General features: G+C 33.6%; 1 protein-coding gene across 2 annotated transcripts; it reads right to left on the reverse strand.

Annotated features, from left to right (window-relative positions):
- Positions 1–1,403: 1,403 nt before the first annotated feature.
- LOC128992602 (uncharacterized) lies at positions 1,404–19,207 on the reverse strand. Of its 2 annotated transcripts, none has more exons than XM_054416260.1 (10): positions 19,108–19,207; positions 15,383–15,497; positions 14,592–14,670; positions 12,708–12,827; positions 12,264–12,399; positions 8,207–8,298; positions 7,438–7,535; positions 6,371–6,455; positions 5,564–5,706; positions 1,404–4,300 (listed from the first exon to the last, which is right to left on the reverse strand). In XM_054416260.1, exons 2-10 carry the CDS (start codon positions 15,385–15,387, stop codon positions 2,041–2,043), a joined length of 3,018 nt encoding a protein of 1,005 aa, XP_054272235.1. In that variant the 5' UTR covers positions 15,388–15,497; positions 19,108–19,207; the 3' UTR covers positions 1,404–2,040. The 2 variants fall into 2 exon arrangements, with proteins under 2 accessions (XP_054272235.1, XP_054272236.1); XM_054416261.1 differs by lacking the exon at positions 19,108–19,207 and adding an exon at positions 17,050–17,116.
- Positions 19,208–19,589: the final 382 nt, after the last annotated feature.

Raw genomic sequence — 19,589 nt, forward strand, 5'->3', positions numbered from 1 at the left:
AGATATTGAGGTATGTTTTTTTATTGCAATGTTTTGATATAAGTTAAGCTGATACGGCTTTGACTAACACATTCTGCTCGAGACTAGGTATAACCTGGAGCTATGACTCCCGGCTGTCGATGCGATAAGGCTCACCACAAAATTAATAATGATTAATTTTAAAAATTAATATTTTTTTTGTCATAAACTGATGTTAGCTTGGTATTAGCTTGGTATTAAATAAACCGTATTTCCAAATTCGATTAAAATGTATCCATTAACAAGCAAACTACAACAGTTTATTATTCTCCATAAGAATAAAATGGGAATTTTAAATTTACAATTTTTTAAATAATCTCAGTAACCGTTGGGCATACTGGCATACAACATTTCAATATACAAAATTATTTTTTTTAAGCTCTACAAAATGGTTTGGAGAGAAATTCAGAAATTTTTTATTTTGTCATAAAACCCCGTTCTTATAGTCCGATCATGCTGGTTCGCAAACTCGTTTGAATAAACGTAGGTTTACACGTTTGTACCAAATTTCATCAAAATCGGATCATTTTTGTTCGAGTTATAGCGCTAACACACACATATATATAAGAATTTGAACGGATGGTGTTTTTGGCCTCTGGGGACTTTAAAACGAAAAAGTAAATCGGTCCCGGGTCTATGTCTTACCATGAGACCTACGGTAATAGCTTATTCAATATATGGGAAATTCGCTAAAAGATAGGTGGTGGGGGGTTTTGGTCCTCTAGAGAAGGTCTTGTTGTGATTACAAGTATCAATTTTTATTATCTACTTTTAATTCTAATGATAGAGTGCGTGTAGTTTGTTTTCTAATCAGCAAACAATTTCGATGAATTTGTCTTTTACTAACGTGATCTAAAAATTATTCACTTACAATTTTCGAAGCCGCTGTGTGAAAGATCATTTGATTCTTAGTTTGTTTAAATATAACAATAATTAGTTTTTCATTTAAGCTCTTTAGGGAATTGTGTCCCTATTACATGCCACTATTGTTAACTTGCTGGACAACTGTGAATTTATCAATAGACTGAAAACTGTGAAAGTGCTTGAACTGGCATACAGATTTGTTTAGTTTTTGTTACCTGACATGATTATTTTTGCAAGATCTATTACTGGAGAGATTATTGCTCATGCCATTTATTTATATTATGCCTTTTACCAATTGTTCATAACTCTAAAGAGATTGTAAAATAAAATAAAGTAAAAAAATATCTTGTTTGACATTACATTATATTGAAAATTTGACCATGCTCTGTGAATAATCAGGTTGGTTGTCACAGGATATTAGTAAAATCTAATAAGAGAGTTGACACTTTTTCATAAACATAAAAAATTTATAAGACCGGTTTTTACAAGGATTGTCAAGCAATGATCAAGTCTTTGGCTGCTTTATTTTATCAAATACATAACAAAAACTTACAATTTAGAAAATCCTTAGATATTTATATTAGATCAACAGTATAATAACAATACTTACTGTACCCAAACTATTGTGGGGGGATACTTAAAAGTTACAATGTTGGTAAAATAACCTAATTATGCTTTCAAACATATCACCAATTGGACTTGTATTTGTTGAAAAGTAAAACCCATGTATTATGTATTCATTAGACATTACAAGTTACTTTTTAACTAGTTGAAAAGAATCAACCGTCCAGAGGCTATTGGCAAATTATATTTTATTAGAAAATAATTATTGTACGATGCAAAAAAGCTATTAGTAGGTAGCTGACTGCTTTAGAACCATACTCGTCTCCCATATGTCACAATATGTAGTACTGTACACAAATGTTTAACCAGTGCATTTTACTATAGCACAAAACAATAATTCATGCTTGAAAAGCTTAACTACATTTATTTACAAGTGCAATGGTATTAATAATGCCAGGGTCAAGGTTTTTTCATTCTCAATTACATTATGTTTTACTTCCTCAGCTTTAAATCTCGGTCTGATTTTCTAACCTTTGTAACCCTTGTAATCCAGTTTGTCAACTGTTTTTTTTTCATACTTCATTAGAACATTTTCTACTTCCTTTGGTTTTTCATTGTTTGCTGCTTCCATCTTTTATAGATGGGAACTAAATTCTTATAGAATACCAAATCTTTTTCCTCTCTAGATGTGTAATTTTGACCATCATGTTTTTTACTTGTGCTACAATTAAGTTTCACTAACTTATTGCCTACTTCTACATTTGATTTTGAACTACTATGAATATTCTGCTTGATATAATTTGACTCATAGCTTTGGGAACTCTTTTCGGGAGGGTTGCAATGTTGATCCTTCGGATATTTTGCTTTTGTTTCACTTCTGTTTCTCTTGTTATAACAAGTTTTGTCGTTTGTTAGCACCATCTTTTCATTTTTAGTTTGTACAGACATTTTACTTTTGGTTTTTTTGGAGTTTTTCTTAATGGCTGGTGGGAAAAAGCCTGAACCAAAAGACTCTTTTCGAGTCCCGTTAACCAAAAGATGATGAAATTTCTTTGAAACTGATGTTGAACCACAAGCTCTACTAACTTTTTGAATTTGGTCATTTTTCTTGTCCATTTTCTCGAACATTTCTAGAGTCACACAATTTTCTTCAAGGTCAGATACTGTTTTGTCACTTTCATCCTCTTCTTTTTCTTCGTTTTGTTTAGTAACTTGAGCAGGGGTACAAGTCGTCTGTTTAGAATGAAAAATTTTGTTTAAAATTAGGTCCTTCATTTTCTTCTGGTCATGATTTAAATGTATTTTTTGAAAAGGTAAATCCTCACGTGCTTTATACATTTTTGAATGAAACTTGCTTCTCAAAACTAAATTTCTAATTTTCTCATAGTCATGGCAACGATTCTCTGCTCGTTCAACCATTTTCTGGTTTTCAGCTTGTTCTACTATTTCCTGGTTTTCAGGTTCAACAATTTTCCGGTTTTCAGTTTGTTCTACTATTTCCTGGCTTTCTGTTTGTTCTACCACTATCCGGTTTTTAGCTTGTTTTAACATTTTCTTGTTATCAGCATGTTCCACCATTTTTGGGAAGGATGAGGAACTCTGAAAACCACGTCTTCTGGAATATGTTAATGCTTCACTGAAACTCATTACAGGATATTTTTCTGGTGATATTACACGACTTGCAAAGACTATGTTACCAAGAACATTTTGTTGGTCATTAGTTCTATTATCTCTCTCTTTCTTAGACACCTTTTCATTAGTCTGAAACATCCTTTGGTCTGTTAAGTTCTTGTTAACCCCATGGACAGTCTTTTCTATCAACATCTCTTTCCTCATCACCGGCATAACACTTGGTTCTGAACTAACACATTTGTCATATTCTTGATCTACTTCCTCCATGGATGTAGTAGCATTGGGTTTCAAAATTGGTTTTAAAGAATGTTTTGAAATAAACTGGCTTGTATCAGTTAACAGCGATACACATGATGCAATCGGAACCTTATTTGGAATGACAGTCTGGTTGTTTGGAGAGGAATCACAATCACCTAACGTATTAATTACATTACTCTTTAAGCATTTATTGATCAAACCTTTTTGAACTGTATTCACATCTACATCACTGGTACTTGAAGCTTGTTCACTTGATTTGTTTGGGACAACCTGTTGTTCAAGAACATGTTTCTGTGACAATTCTTCATCAGACAAAGTAAAGTACTCTTGACTTGAAAGCTGATTAGACAAAGCTGTCTCAAAGGGTGATTGTATTACCTTTTGAGAAACTTGGACATCTTGATTAAGTTCTTCCAAAGACACTCTAGGAGAACAATAACTCCTCACGATCAAATCTGGATCTTCGTTTGCTATTTCAGATTCATCTTTTTTATCAACACTTGAGTTTTGACTCATACATTCCTTTCCTTTTAAAGCTGGAGCAGTTTTAGCCTTAATTTCCACAGTTTTCAAACTAGCCACTGAATGACCTTTTGTTGTATAACTAATGACATTGTTCTTTAGACCACTTGCAGCCCCAACACTAATACCGGGTTTGAATGATGTTTGGCCGATTTCTTCAACAGTCTCAGAATTTATGCAAAATTTTAAAATGCTTTCCGGTATAACATTACAATGGTACAGTTTTGATTTTTTATTGATTTTTACTACGGGAAACAATTGTTTAGGTTTAATTTCAGAAACAAATTTTACAATCTCCGAGTGGCAACTATGGTCACTGTAGGGGATTTTGTAAATGCCGTTATCCATGTCAGTATCTGTATCTTGGAGTTTGGTGCATGGAGGTCTTGTAGTATAGAAAGCAGTTAATAGAATGGATATCACAGGACCTTTGCTGGCTCGTCTGAAACAGATAATAAAAAGAGTTTTTTACACTAAACACAATGGTTGTTTTTACTATCTTTCTATATAGGCCCCTACAAAGTATATAGAGAAAGTATTGTTTTGTCAACATTTTCAAGTTAGATTTTTGGATGGAAATATCCATTTTGGGTAGCGGTTTTTATTTTGGTTTTCCAAGTGATGGCTGGTTGTGTTTGTAAGTGTGTGTGCGTGGATGAGTAGAGAGCTGCTTGCTACTCCTGTTATCCAATCCAGGGTTTTTACACATTTTTTGAATTTTATTTTACAACCCCAAACGTTAAGATTACGGTTTGAAAGTTATTGCAATTTTTGTAAGTTTCCTCATAAAAACCCTCAGTTACTCCACCCGGTTACCCAATATAATTGTTTTAAATGTTTTTCTCATAAAAGTAGTATCTCATAATGATAATAATAGGATGATAAATTTTACTGTAAAGCTAATGGAAAAAAGTATCAGTCAGTTTGCTGATACCGTTTATTTATGTATGTCTTGTACTTGATTCTTGTTATTTGACCATAATGATTTTTTTCTCACAATAATTTTGCAAAATCCAGTTAATGGCAGTTTTAATTTAATGTATTAACTGAATATTTTAGGCACAAAGTCTCAATCTTTCACGGATAACATCATGTAGTATCGATTTAGGTTATGTTTTAACTGAAGATTTTGTTGGGCAATCAATTTTTTCGGGGTCCTAATGCAGGATTGTCGGATTTCTTTGACTTTGTCATAACATTCAGTTTTTTGTCGGCCAAGTGAATGCCCTTTCAAAACACTAACTGTGCCACTACCACCGGGCACTCTTTTGTGCATGCCATGGTTAACATTTCATCCCTTGTTACACGGGAAACAAAACTTAGTTGTTATAACTTCTAAAATAACCTTCTAAAATGTTTAGTTACCTTGAATAGTACCCAAGCAATTACCATTTACAATCCCGGCATTCTTTTGTGGACACCCTGTATTATCAGAATCCAAAGCAATCTAAAATCTCACAATTTGCATACCTTTGATGGTAGTAGAGACTAAACATGCTATTTCCTAATTTACTATATCAAGGGTTTGGCTGGTTTAAAGTAGGGAAAGTCCATAAAAAACTATAAGTAGATAGAAAACTGATTGTTTCACAAAAGCATACAGATAACATCAATATACAATTTACATGGGGTCTACAAATGAAACATCAAAAAACACACAATAAACATGTCACAGGAAATTGAACAACACTGTGTAAAAACTCACATTTTGTTAATGAATCGTTCATTTACATCATTGATCTGAGCTACCAGTATACGGGCTTCAGAATGCTGAGTAGTGAACAAACGATCCTCGTAGCCAAGATATTTGAGAATAGCAAGTTTATCTGATGTAACACAGATTTTTTCCTGAAAAGAGAGGATTTATAGATTAAAATTAAACAATTGTATGATATTCACAGATAAACTAATATATTATGTGACTATTTAAAAACTGTATACTATGTTACATAACCATTTGAGCTTGATAGATTTTTCTCGAATTTAATTATTTGTAACTATTATTTCTTTACCTTAAAAATCCAAAAAATCTAATAATTATAATTCAAGTGTTAGGTAGACACACACACACACACACACACCCACACATAGTAAGGATAACTAAATAGAAACAAAACCCTGTTTCTAAACCTAAATTCTTTTACGTGGTCCTCTCCTGCCAACTTCTGTCCCAAACAGGAACTCCTTATGGGTTTGGTCACCTCAATCTTTGGGGTTGTCTGTTGCTGGAGAGAAAAATACCTTTGGCTGCATGGCCTTTAACCACAATCCAGAACTAATGGTCTGCCACCCAACCAACATTGTCATGTCAGGGTTTTAAACTAGAAGACAACCTGAATACAGTAGGTGGGGGAAATATAGGACACTATTTGGAGACAAGTAAATAATATATTATGATTACTAAAATTCTCTTTTTGAATATACACATTTTTTTTTGTTTTACAAAAAGCCTGTTCCTTTGAAAATCATAATAGGACAAACAGTTCCCTGTTAGAAAAATATTTATAGATACCTTAAACTCCAATGCTAAAGCTCGAAGCACCTCTTCCTTTCCTAGTTTTCTTAAACCCAGCAGAATACTGTGATCCGGATGTTCCCTGGAAAGTAGGAGTTATAAAAGAAGAGATAAGCTGTTATCTTAAAAAATCAACAAATAACATGGATGCTACCAAAACAGTCCTAAGTCAACTTTCAAACCAGACTCACTTAGCCTAGCGTAGGTGATGATTATTTATTTATTTAATAACGATACACATTACTGCGATTTCTATAGTTGGATTTCTGCAGTACCTGGTTTTAGTTGTTTAATGAACACAATTGCCATTTCTTCATTTTCTTCTTCTTATATTTAATTGTTTATACTATTTAGATACGGAGATAGTATTTAAGATTTTATTACACTAACTCCACTTAATGAATAGCCTAAATCGTTGAAGTACGTGTGTATAATGGATTGCAATACATTGTATAGTTTTGCCTTTACTCATGACCATTATTTTTAAAAAATTCCAAAGATCTAGAACAGGTTCTGTTTCTTACTGACAAAAAAAAGCCTCCAAATTTTCTCATGCCTAAACCAGCCCCATATTGTATTTATTTATGTACAATCATCACATTTAGGTAGTTGTCATAAATTATAGTCTAATTTACTGATTACTAAGAGAGCACTATAATTGGTGATCCATAATATATAAATCCCAGAGTACCCATGAACTTTAGAGAAAACTAAAAGTCACCCCCCCATAAACCATATATGTACTTAAAATGTTCGTCATGAAGAGAAACCTTGCTATCCATTTATAACAATCCATTATTTCATAAATTGCACTTTAAGGTCGTAATTCCTTTCTAAAGGGAACATTCCATATACCTAATGTAAAAAATACCTCAGCTGTACTTATTTGTTTGTTATTCTTACAATTTAATACCTTTTTAAAATTAAGTGTGATTATTTGTTTTATTACTGTATTCTGTTTTGTTTATTTCAGCTTAACTTAACCAATCAATAGTTTTATTAATACTTATGAAGTCAAACGGGGTGAAGCCCGTGGGTAACAGCTAACATAAATAAAAATTTACTTTACGAGCTTGATTAAATCCTTCAATGCTTCTTGGCGTGGTGGAAACTCACAGTTTTCAGCTGCAAACGTGTTGTCTAAGTAAAGTGTGTCCACTGCCTGTTAAAAAGAGTAAATGGAAAACATATTATTAAGCTTTCACACGGAAAAATAAGGTAACGATTTTACTGTCTCTTAGATATTCAAATAGTATTTGACTATTATGGAGGATGCCAATTGGCTTATTTTAACCAAAACTTGAATATAAGATATAAGATGATAGTGGGACGAGTGGGATGCCTTATATAGTTTTTTTACTGACCAGGATCAGCGGGTTTTTTTTTGTCAGGACCATTTAGGCTAAATAACCAACGACAGGTGGGTACAGTTTCAAACTATAGACTTTTGTCAAGTTCAAAAAGGTTCTAATTGTTGAAGGGGCACTAAACACCCAGCTAAGTTAGCAGTTAAGTTATTGAACTTGTTAAATATATTTTAAACGTTTAGTTTTTGGTAACTTAAATATGAAAGGAAGGCAAATTATGAGTGAAGCTAAGGAAATAAATTTATTTTTCAGATATTATAAGACAGACAAATTGGAGACTGAAATTTAGGTTCTCTTTTTAACCTTTTAAAATCACCTAAACAAATTTGCATCATAAAGATTTGTTGCCACTGTTGCCAGTAAGAACAACAAATAACACTGATTAGTTAAATGTATGCCTCATAAAAAGTAAAATTCTTAGAGTTCAAATTTAAAACTTAAACTAGAAAACTAACAGATTACTCACTTCATTTTCAATTAGCGATTTCAGCATCGGATGATCAAGCATTGTAGGACTGTAACGAAAGTCTCCGGTGTATAAAATGTTTCCAAAGACACCTAGAAACAGTTCTCCAAGTTAGGTGTTTATTAAACATTATTTTAAGGTCTAATTCCAACAAATACATCTAAAACCCTGGAATCCAGCCAACCGGGAAAAGCTCGAAGTGTAGCCTATTTGAATTTTGATCACGGTGAAAAGTCTGAGAACTGTATTTACAAATTGTAGGGGACCGGGAAATTTTAACTAGGCTTATGGCGATACATACAAAAAATTACTTAAGTGGATTTAAATTAAGGGGTGGACAACTTGGACAAAAGTTGACTAGACAGATTGTTCTTGCAAGTAGCATCTCTAGTCAATCATTCTACTACCTTTAACTCATCCTTAATGTTGTAGGCCTATGTGTGTTTGTGTCCCAGTAAAAACTTATTTACCATTAAAGCATGAATGTTAATATTCATATTTGTACATTATTTTATCAGAATCTAAACAAATCAACAGTTATATTTTGTTTATACATTGCTCAGTTGAAAATGACATAAAATAAGTTTTATTTTTGTTTGTTTTTTAGCGAATATTATTTAAGGTTTGGTTAAGCTAGGGTATTGATACAGTATTTTAAATAAAATCTTATTCTCCTTCAAATATTCATTGTTTTCTCCTGCTATCATTGAACAGTCTCTGACCGTTTTAATAAGATTGTGAATTTTATATTTTTATCTGAGGAGGGAATGCATGGCTCATAGATTGTGCTATACCGCAACATGAAACAAATGTTATTTACACGTTTCAATGTGTTTATCACAATGAATGGGTTAATATAATATGAGAAATAGATTTCAATAAAACAAATGTTTTGTGCAGTTTCTTTCTATTTTAATAATAATATACTAAGGCAACGGTTTATTTTCAGCGCAAGCATCCATCTAAAAATAAAGGGATTTCCCTCCAACGAAACAACAGTTTATGACACATTTCAGCCATAATTGTTAATAGCAATACATTAACATCAAAAAGTGTTGTAGAAGATTGCCTTGTAAAATGGATTGTCAATGGAATGCAGCCTTTCTCGGAAATAGAGAGGCCATAATTTATTAAACTTTGGTCATCTCTAACACGTCAAAAACTAATGTGTCGCACTACCCTTATGAAAAGAATTGATGACAGTTTCCATCAAATGACAGGTGAATGGCGAGCCAATTTGAATCCATAAATCATGTTTGTATCATGGGAAAAATGATATATTTCAGTCATAACAGATCGTATTTAGGCATAACTTGCAATTGAATTGATGGAAACCTTGAAAGGAAAATGTCACTTAGGCCTGCATGAGGATTAAAGGCAAACATACATACGATGTTCTGGCAAAAGGAGTCTCAGATGTTTTAATTAAATATAGATTTCAAAACAAAGTAGTTTTAACAATCACTGACAGCAGATCTAATTTCTTGAAGGTATTCAGAGTGTTTGGAAATGAGAGAGAAGCTGAAGAAGAAGTTGACGATGATCTTGAAATCGTGTCCCTTGAAGACATTCTCGAATCCCACGAACATTGTGATTTTGTAGGTGACACTTCTTCTTTGCCTCCACACAGAAGATGTGCTTGTCACACTTTGAACTTAGTAGCGACGAAAGACACAGAGGAAGCTCTAAAAACGGATCCGATATACAAAAAAGATGTCACGATCAGTCTTCATGAAATGCCAAAGTCTATGGAACAAGTCTAGGCAAAGCTCGAAGGCGGCAGATATAATCCGCAAGCACCTTGGATGTGGCTTGGTGACTCCAAATGCAACGAGGTGGAATTCTACTCATTCTTCAGTTTCTGGGCTTTGCAAGTTCCTTGGGGAGAACCATGATAGGATCCATCAAGTCTGTGACAAACTTGGACTTCCCAGTCTCGAAGGCCCTGAGATTAAATTCTTGTGGGTGAGTTAGTTTTGTTTTCAATCTATCACAAATATTGACGTTTTTACCCTCTCTCTGGCATTATGCCTTAACGGCAGAAGGTGAGAAAATCAATCTTAAGTACACTGATGTCATGGACCCGTTGCCAAAAGCCCTTGATTTCTTGCAAGGTGATAAAAATGTGTCGATTGGCTACTTACTGCCAACACTTCACCGACTGCTGCATTTTGTTGAAATGAAATTAGAAAGTCCCTTGAAACACTGCAAATCCCTGGCAATGGCGGTCAAAGTCGGAATCGAAAGAAGATTTGGGAATGATCTTTGGGCCAAAGATCTTGTTGTGGCAGCATGTCTTCACCCAAGGTAATTAAAATATATCTATGCACCATAAACATATGCCATTGATAATCCTTTGTTTTCACAGGTATTTCTGTGTAGTTAAAAAAATTCATAAAAGGTAGCTATTGTCTTATTACTTGATAGGAAGCCGTTGTGACTTAACTATATTGTTTCCTTTTATTTGTCTAGATAGATTCATTATGATCTTCAGATTGCTGCAATAAGCCTAGTGCAGTAGTGCTGCCCTTGATTTGTTTCAGCCACATGACCGCATGAACTACAAGGTGCATTTATAAATTTGTATACAGTGTGTAAATTAAGTCTGGCACACATTTTTTATCTTTTTTTCTATAGTAGATAGAAGAAATCAATTTGCGGGACTGATTAATAACAAATGTTAGGCACTTTTTACAAATTTTGAAAATAAAAATTCCCTTAAGGGCAAGGGGGGGTGGGGGGTAACTAAAGATTTTCAAATGACAACCCCCATCTTGTGACCCCTCATTTTAAAGGTCATTGGAAGACAAATCCAAAGATGTGCCTGAAAAAAAAATTTTTGCACCCTATCCAAGATGGCGGTTTAAAATGTACTTAGGGTTAAACCGGTAAATTAGGTATGGCACACATTTCTTATCTTTGTTAGTCTTTGTAGATAGAAGGAATTAATTTGCGGGACTGAGTAAGAACAAATGTTTGGAATTTTTTCATAATTTTGAAAAAAAATTCCCCTTAAGGGTAAGGTGGGGGTGGGGGGTAACTAAAGATTTTCAAATGACAACCCCCATCTTGTGACCCCTCATTTTAAAGGTATTTGGAAGACAAATTTAACGACGTGTCTGGAAATGTTTTTTTTGCATCCTGTCTAATATGGCGGCTTAAAATGTACTTAGGGTTGAACGGGTGAATTAAGTCTGAAACATATTAAAAAATTTTCAGACACATCGTTAAATTTGTCTTCAAAACACCTTTAAAATGAGGGGTCACAAGATGGGGGTTGTCATAGTTGTCTAGTTTTTTTGTGTTTTTAACAACCAGCTCTTGTCTCTCAATGGACAAGCTTACTGAATATATTTGCATGTAAAGTTAGGTTTTTATATTTTAAGTTATACAACATTTAAGTGACACTTGACACTTTTGTCAATATAAGTAAACCTCCCATAGTAATTTATTTATTTATTTATTTTTATTTTATTTATTACATACACGGCAAACGCCATTTTACAGGAGAGTTGAGTTGAGATTGATAGTTATAGTGTGATCAATATTAAATATTTATATATATATTTTTTTTTTTTTTTAATTAGAATTAGAGAGTGTAAGATTTGTTTATGTTGTTTATAGGATGTTAAGGATCACAGCTAACTCAACTGATTAGAAATAGATGGTTAGAGCAAATCAAATCCATTTCATTTCATAACCCATTAGAATTACAAATTTAAATAAATAATTTAAATTATTATTTAAGTAGGCCTACTATCATACTGTATATTCTCTTATTCTTAATAGTAATATTTATTATAAAAAAAGAAATGTAGCAAAAAAATAGTTTGCTACATTTTAATTGTAGTTGTAGAGTTGTAGCAAGCTACATTTTGTAAAATTGTAGAAGTAACAAAAGCAAGCTACATTTAAATAGTTGTAGTTGTAGCAGTAGCAAGCTACATTTTAAAAGTAGCTTACCCAACACTGATTTTCCCTAATAGACAGGTGTGTAGACACAAAAATCAGTGGTATTGAGAAGCGACTCATTCCTAAACTAAACCTACACTTTTACCTTGGAACAGGAACATGACGGAGCCTGGGCAGTGGTTGGCATCAAACGGAGTGACACTGTAGAAAGTGTTGCTTTCTCTATCACTCACAATGTGTGTGTCTCCGACAGTCAGTACCACGATCTGTTCTGGCTTGATCTGGAAACATCCAATACTAAATACACACTCTATTCAGTTAACATGTTCGGCGAATAAAGCTATTTAAGTGCATTTTGTGCAATCTGACCCTTTCATGAATGAGACGCAGTAAATGTAGTATGTACAATACTAAAATGTGATTAGTGATGATAACGGAGTTTCTGACAAGACCTTCTTTGTCTCATAAGTATTGGATTATTATGGAGAGTCAACTGTATTCTAAAACAATGCCTGTTAGAATGAAGAAAGACAGTTAAGAAATTTATTTAATATAAGAATTGATTTAATGTGGGATATTCAATACTTACTTTAAACCATCTTTGCAGAAGCCAACAATTAAAGGGGGAGGTGTAGATGGTTCCTTCAAATGATGAATTCAATCCGACCGTGTGATCAGCGTGTAGATGAGTCAAGAAGTGGTCAAATTTCTAGAAATAATAGCATTTGGTATATAAATAGCCTAACAACAGTAGTTTTAGAATAATTTTGAAGTTATTTTCTACAATATAGAAACATTAAATCCTTCAACATTGATGAGCTAGGAGCTATTTTTATTTCAGAGATCTTATTTTTTTATCTAAACTCAGATCTATGATTATATCATTTTCATAATCAAAATGTAAACATCGTTTACTCTACAAAGACTGGAATTTTGAAATTAGTAAACAGATTTAAAATACTGTATGAAAAAGTTGAGCTAAAACTACTTACCTACCCTAGGCCTAAGTGTGTCAGTTTATTCAAACTAACAGAAACACTGAGAAAATTATTGTAACAACGCATGGAATTTTTCAATGGAATCATAAAAACTTCATCAAACAAAGTTTGATTGCAAAGCTTTAAATAAAAAATGGCTCTTAAACCATTAAAAATTAAAAAGCTAAACATGCATAGCTTATGCACAGTTATAAGATTAATAAATTACAGGAGTGATAACATCAAAAGAAAGCCTACCGTTAATTAACACGTTCCATGCATTTGCGCGAAGTCCAGCTACGCCCAGTGGTGCGAACAGCTAATGCGCTGCGTAGATGAGTGTGCGAAAATGTTTAAATTTAGTTTAATTCAAATGAGAGGCATATTGGCATATACTTTATCCCAGTCGTTGTGGACATAATTTTACAAGAACCCAACAGATAGCAACACTAAACAATACTGCCAACTGGCCCTCAGTATCGCCAAATAGAGACAAAAAGCAGGGGTAAAGTAACCGGATACACAAAAAAAAAACGCAAAAAGCAGTCGAGCACAATTTTGAGGTTAGGTTCCTTCCACAATACTACAGTACATTCATTATCGTTATTCTATTGCATGTCATTAGATCCATGCCTGAAACCCCACACTACAATTAATAACTTCCTGATCAGCATTGTACACGTGTTATTAAATTTACGGAAAGTAAATAAAAGAAACGGGTCGCCGGAATTTTATCCCCCTGGAATTTTACCCCCTGGGCAAAGCTGTCGTCACTATGACGTAGTAACCTGAGTGGCCAAAAGTTTGTTCGCGGCCGGAATTTTACCCCCGCGGATTTGGAAGTCTAATGAAAATAGCCAGAGCGTGATCAACTGAAGATGTACGGGCCGGATTTTTACCCACGGATTTTTACCCCCGGCTGATTTTAGAAATTGAATGATTGATTTTCTTATTTCTGTTTTTAATTAATTGTAAACATTTTATTATTTAGTAGCCTATCTTTATCTAGAATCTCAAAATTAAAAACCTGTTCGATTAGTTAATGTTACAAATAAATTAATATAGGCTACTTAATAATAAAATGTTTACTATTAAATTAAAACAGAATGAAGATAGGGTAATCATTCTCACTAATTTATATCTCTGGCTAGGGGGTAAAATTCCGGTGGTAAAAATCCGGGGGTAAAAATCCTAGGGGTAAAATTCCGAGGGTAAGAATCCGGGCCGTACACTCTAGGTTTTTATAATTTGATGTGTTCTGATTAAATTCACAACCGTGAAAATATATGTTTAATTCCGCGTTTAATCCATCGAGCTGATGTCGCAAAACTCAAAAGTTCGTCACGTTTGCCCAGGGGGTAAAATTCCAGGGGGATAAAAATCCGATACCCCAAAGAAACGTCTTATACCACTTAAAAGTGTTTTAAGACACTTATTTTAACATCTTATGTTTCTTTTACTTACTTTCACTAAATTGAAAACCAACTTAGGCTTACCTTTTCTGGTGACGACACCCAGTAGTCAACACAAATTGATGTCCCACTTATAATGTGTCCGTTACTATCTTTAAGGTTCCTGTCAAAATATATTAAATTGTTATGAAAAATATCTATACCTAAATAAATATTATAATTCCTAAAGTGGTTTCTAGTGGTAATTAAGGATTTTATAGAGGCCGCTATCACACTTGCCCCGACCCTATGGGGCAAGTGTGACAGCTGGCAGGCATTTTTTGTAAGTAAAAAAAAATAGTGAAAGCATAAGTTTATCACATTGTTTTTTTTTTTACCAATAAAGATATTTCCAAAGTTTAAGTGTTAAAATTTTCAAGTTTCTAGCTTTAGAAATAACCGAGAAAAAAATTTGTAAAGATGAACTTTATGATGTTTAGGTCACACTTGCCCCACTTCACCCTACAGTACTGTGTTTGTGTATATTCACAAATAAATGTTCTGTGGCTAAATATATGGTACAACTACAAAAGGGCCATAAAATATACCCGCCACTGGTGAATAAAATGACCGCCAGATATGGGGTTAAGTTATGTTTACCCAAGGGCTTCATGGTAGCATTGTTGATAATCGTAAGAAACTCCAAAGTTATGAAACTCCACTGTGAGGTCAATTTACTGAGTAGTTCCAGCTGATTTTACTGAGCCCTTTTTGTAAACAACGACTTTCTTGTCTACAAATGGACCAGAATCTTGCTGCTTAGACTTAAAAACTGTGTAGTGCAGCAAAATATTAAAAATCATATACGGTAAGTTAGGCCTATGTTAAACACTTACCCCATATTCTGATGTTTATGTATTAATATCCATCTGCAATAATATATATCTTGTCATAAAACCACAGTTAGACGTACATATGGACTTAGGGCTTCATATGGATCCAGTAAGTTACCTGAAATACATTTTTTAGCATAACTTAAGCTGATAGTATTTTTTTTTCTTAGGGCTAAGTTATAATAGTTTAATAATAATTAGATAGGCTATAAGGTTTTGATTTTACAAGTTTGTATATTTTGATGGAATCTGAAAGGTATGGGGTTAGGATTGGTTAAGTTTTATCAATCAATCAATCAATTATCAATCACTAGCTGTAACCCGCGGGCTTTGCCCCGTTTAAATTCTTAATTTTCAAGATTATCTCGTTCGCATGGCTCAATCACGTCCTGGTTGAAGTTTGTTCGCTACGCTCACTCGCCTTTAGGTTGGAGCTCGTTCGCTACGTTCACTCACCTTTAGGTTGGAGCTCGTTCGCTGCGCTCACTTGCCTTCAGGTTAGCTCGTTCGCTACGCTAACTCGCCTCCAGGTTGAAGTTCGTTCGCTACGCTCACTCACCTTTTGGTTGCAAATTAGCTGTTGTCATAAATGTAAAAGAAATAATAGTGCTGCACCCTGTTGGTAATCCTTGTAACTTTAATGCTATTGAACATCATAGAACAGAACCAACTTGTTTAATTGAAACAGCTGTTAAGATTCAATAATTCCATTTCTCATAAGGTTAACATAGGAAACTCCAGAGCCACTGGGACGGAGCCCGAAAGGATTTTTGAAATAAGAATATGCCTATATGTTAATCGGGAATGTGAGCTATCATCATGCCAAATTTCAGCCCAATCCGACCAGTATTTTTCGCGTTCACTTGTCACAAACATACATCCATATATCCATACATCCATACATCCAAACTTTCTCATTTATAATATTAGTAGGATTAAGATGGGGACGCCACTAATGTGCGTATTTTAACCCAAATATGAGTGAAGGATGAGTGTAGAATGGTGAGAGATGATCTGTGTAGCTTTGTTACTGACTAAGATCAGCTGTTTCATTAGCCAGGATCATTTATTTAAAGCCCAATGATCAGGAACAGCTGGGTCCAGTTTCGACCCATCAAAAAGCTACTGACTTTTCTCAGGATCGAACCGGCGACCTAGTTAAGTTATGCCTAAGTTAGTTTTAGGTTATACAAATGAAGATCATTCCATTCTAAGTTAAGTAGGTAGCCTAACTTACTGAAAAGTAAAGTCTTGGGCATAACTTTACACTTGCCAACATCGATTGTTTTCAGCAAGCATTTTTGAAATTATTATTTATTGTGTTTCACCCACTATTTCAATTGTGCAAAAACAGTCTGGAGGTAACGTAATGATTAATAAGTAAGTTCAATATCCTAAAATAAAAACTTTACCTACCTTCCTAATCTAACCGAAATTCAACACTGTATACAGTTAAAATCTGCATAAAACCCGACCTACCTTCCCGACATGCCCAAATAACTTAAGAGCTGATTACCTTGGTCTGAAAACGAATCGATTCCATTGCGGATGAAGTCAAGTATTAACTTAAACAGCTGTTAGTTTTACCTATCCACAGTTCACATACGGTCCCTTTCAGACTAAGTTACCATATTACCATTCGTACCACTCAATGAACTTTAGATACGAACTTTTTATCTTCGTTTTACATCCACTTAGTCTCTGAGTCTTTCCGACAAAAACTTATTGGTATTTTCGGATTCAGCGTGCAAAAAACTGTAAGTTAAGTAGACATATCAAAATTACAACCATTGTAAATTAGCTATTTTATACAGAATAATTGCCAAATAAACAATTTGATAAGTTATGACCAACTGAAAGTTTTTCTTATGTAAGTTATTTTTTTGTTAGTCGAATGCTCGTTTTCAGCGATTTCAGAGCTCTGCGTTAAATTAAAGTTCTCGAACATTAAAATAAAAACCTAGATCCCTTCAGAAAGATCTAAACTTTATTAATATGGTAATACAGTTATACACTTAAACTAAATATATAGGTATAATTACCTGTTTAAAATTTAACGCAACGATGTTACGAAAACTGATTTTAACAATTTCTTTTTACAAGGCAATTGACTATGTGTTTGTTATTTTTTATCTGATACGGTAGTTATAGTTATGTACTCCAAATTCTCAAAGTTTTAAGTTGTGGACTTGCATAGGGTTTTAAATACAAATTTTCAAAATTTTAAAAGTTTTATGCTTAATATCTCTGTTGGGCGGGGGAGCAAGCTGGTGTAGTGGTTAGAGCGCGGGACTTCGGTGCCTGAGGTCCCGGGTTCAAATCCTGCCAAATCACCAATGGATTTATCTAAGTGATAATGCCGCAACCCCTAGGTCTATTCTGAAGTAATGTGAAAAACAATCCGACCGGGATCGTGCCTAGCGTCCTCTCTAGGACAAAAAAAAAGAGTATTATCAACTGTAATAATTTTATTTTGTAGACTCAACTGGTTTTAAAGTTTATGAAACATTGAAAAGTACTCAAATTTAAGCATTATACGTATAATAGCTTAGGAAGCATAATATTTTATTATATAGCCTAATACACTACCAATGTATTTTATAATAATGTTATGTTTTAATAATAGATTTTAAGCATTTTGATGTTTTAAAACACTCTACTTTGTTGTCTGCCACAGGTACAAATGTGAGACCTATATATTTAGTTTTAAGTGAATAGCTACCATATTAAGGTTTAGACCTTTTTGAAAAGATTGGTTTTTATTTTAATGTTCTAGGATTAGTAGAATTAGATATTTAATTTAACTTAAGAGCACTGAAATCCCTGAAAACGGGCATTCGACTAACAAACAAATGGCCGCCATTAAGTAGAAAATAAAATAATTGTATTTTTGTACTTCTAATGAAATGTTACTTATAAAAATATGAAAAAAATTAAAAATCTTGAAGCAACCAATTAATTTATTTCTGGACCACTTTATATGGATTGACCCGCCATGGATATGGATTTGGCCGCTTGATATGGTAGGCCTATGTACCAAGCATAAGTTAATGGGCCTAGGCTTACCATAGCCTACTCACGAGTCATTGTGGCATAAAATATAGGCCACATGCCTACTCCACTGACAGTACAGTAGTTCCAAGGCGTAGGCTATAAGGTATAAAGCCTTGCGGTCCTAAGTTTTATATACTTTTTTTGTACAACTCCAATAGAAACGGGTAGGTAACTTACACTTCCGTATCTGTTGTCAAAAACAACCGAATGAAAAATTATTCGATACAGCCTATCAATTATTTAATTCGATATATCGTTAACCTAACTAACCAAACGATATATCGAATGAAATAATTGATATAAGTTATCTATCGCTATTTTCATTAGGTTGGTTTTTGACAACAGATACGGAAGTCTACCCATAGAAACTCCTGGGGGTTCTAATGGAAATAGGTGTGTTACCAAATTCAGACTAGGCCTAAGTTATAGTGCAAGAAGTAAGTTTAGGCTTACAGGTTCACTTAGTTCCCAACATATCCACAAATGCATTTGTTTATAAGTTAGCATTAGGCCTACTCTCTTTCAAAATTGATTCATACTAACATGACGATAAAAACAACTAAGTACTTAGCCTATATAAACACCAAGTCATACCTATGAGCAGCAAAATCATGAAGGCTAATGTGGCTATGAGTTAATGCTAGAAAAGTTTGTTCAAAAAATAGGCTACTTACCGGTACGAAAAGCATTGCTAACATAGGCTAATGATGTCACGTCGGTTCCAAAAGATATAGGCCTATTACCAGACTAAATGGCTATGTTAGACATTATCACTATCCTTTCTTTAACAAAGCTATCAAACAAATAATATTAATTCAATTTCAATTCAAATCAAATCAGCTGACGCAGACAGGACAGATTAAACAATTTGATTTGACTGACAGCACTGACAGCAGATTTTGGAGTTGAATAACTTCTTCTTCTACAGTTTGCTTTAATAAAGCTGACTTGGTTTAGCTACCATGTAGCCACACTATTTCATCAATACAATTTTCCCGGGCTTTTTCGAAATAATACCATGATGTTAGTTAGGAAATGATTTTTGTTTTTCCAATTCCAATATAGCTTTAAGTTGGTATTAAATGTTTTTCAATTTAAATGTCTTGTTTAATTATTTAAAGTTCAAGTTTCATAATATCTCAAAGTTGGATTCACG

The sequence above is a fragment of the Macrosteles quadrilineatus genome, unplaced genomic scaffold (genome assembly GCF_028750875.1).
Source record: "Macrosteles quadrilineatus isolate MER2022 unplaced genomic scaffold, UCM_ALF_1.0 Scaffold_4__1_contigs__length_99947679, whole genome shotgun sequence".
Classification (NCBI taxonomy): Eukaryota; Metazoa; Arthropoda; class Insecta; order Hemiptera; family Cicadellidae; genus Macrosteles; species Macrosteles quadrilineatus.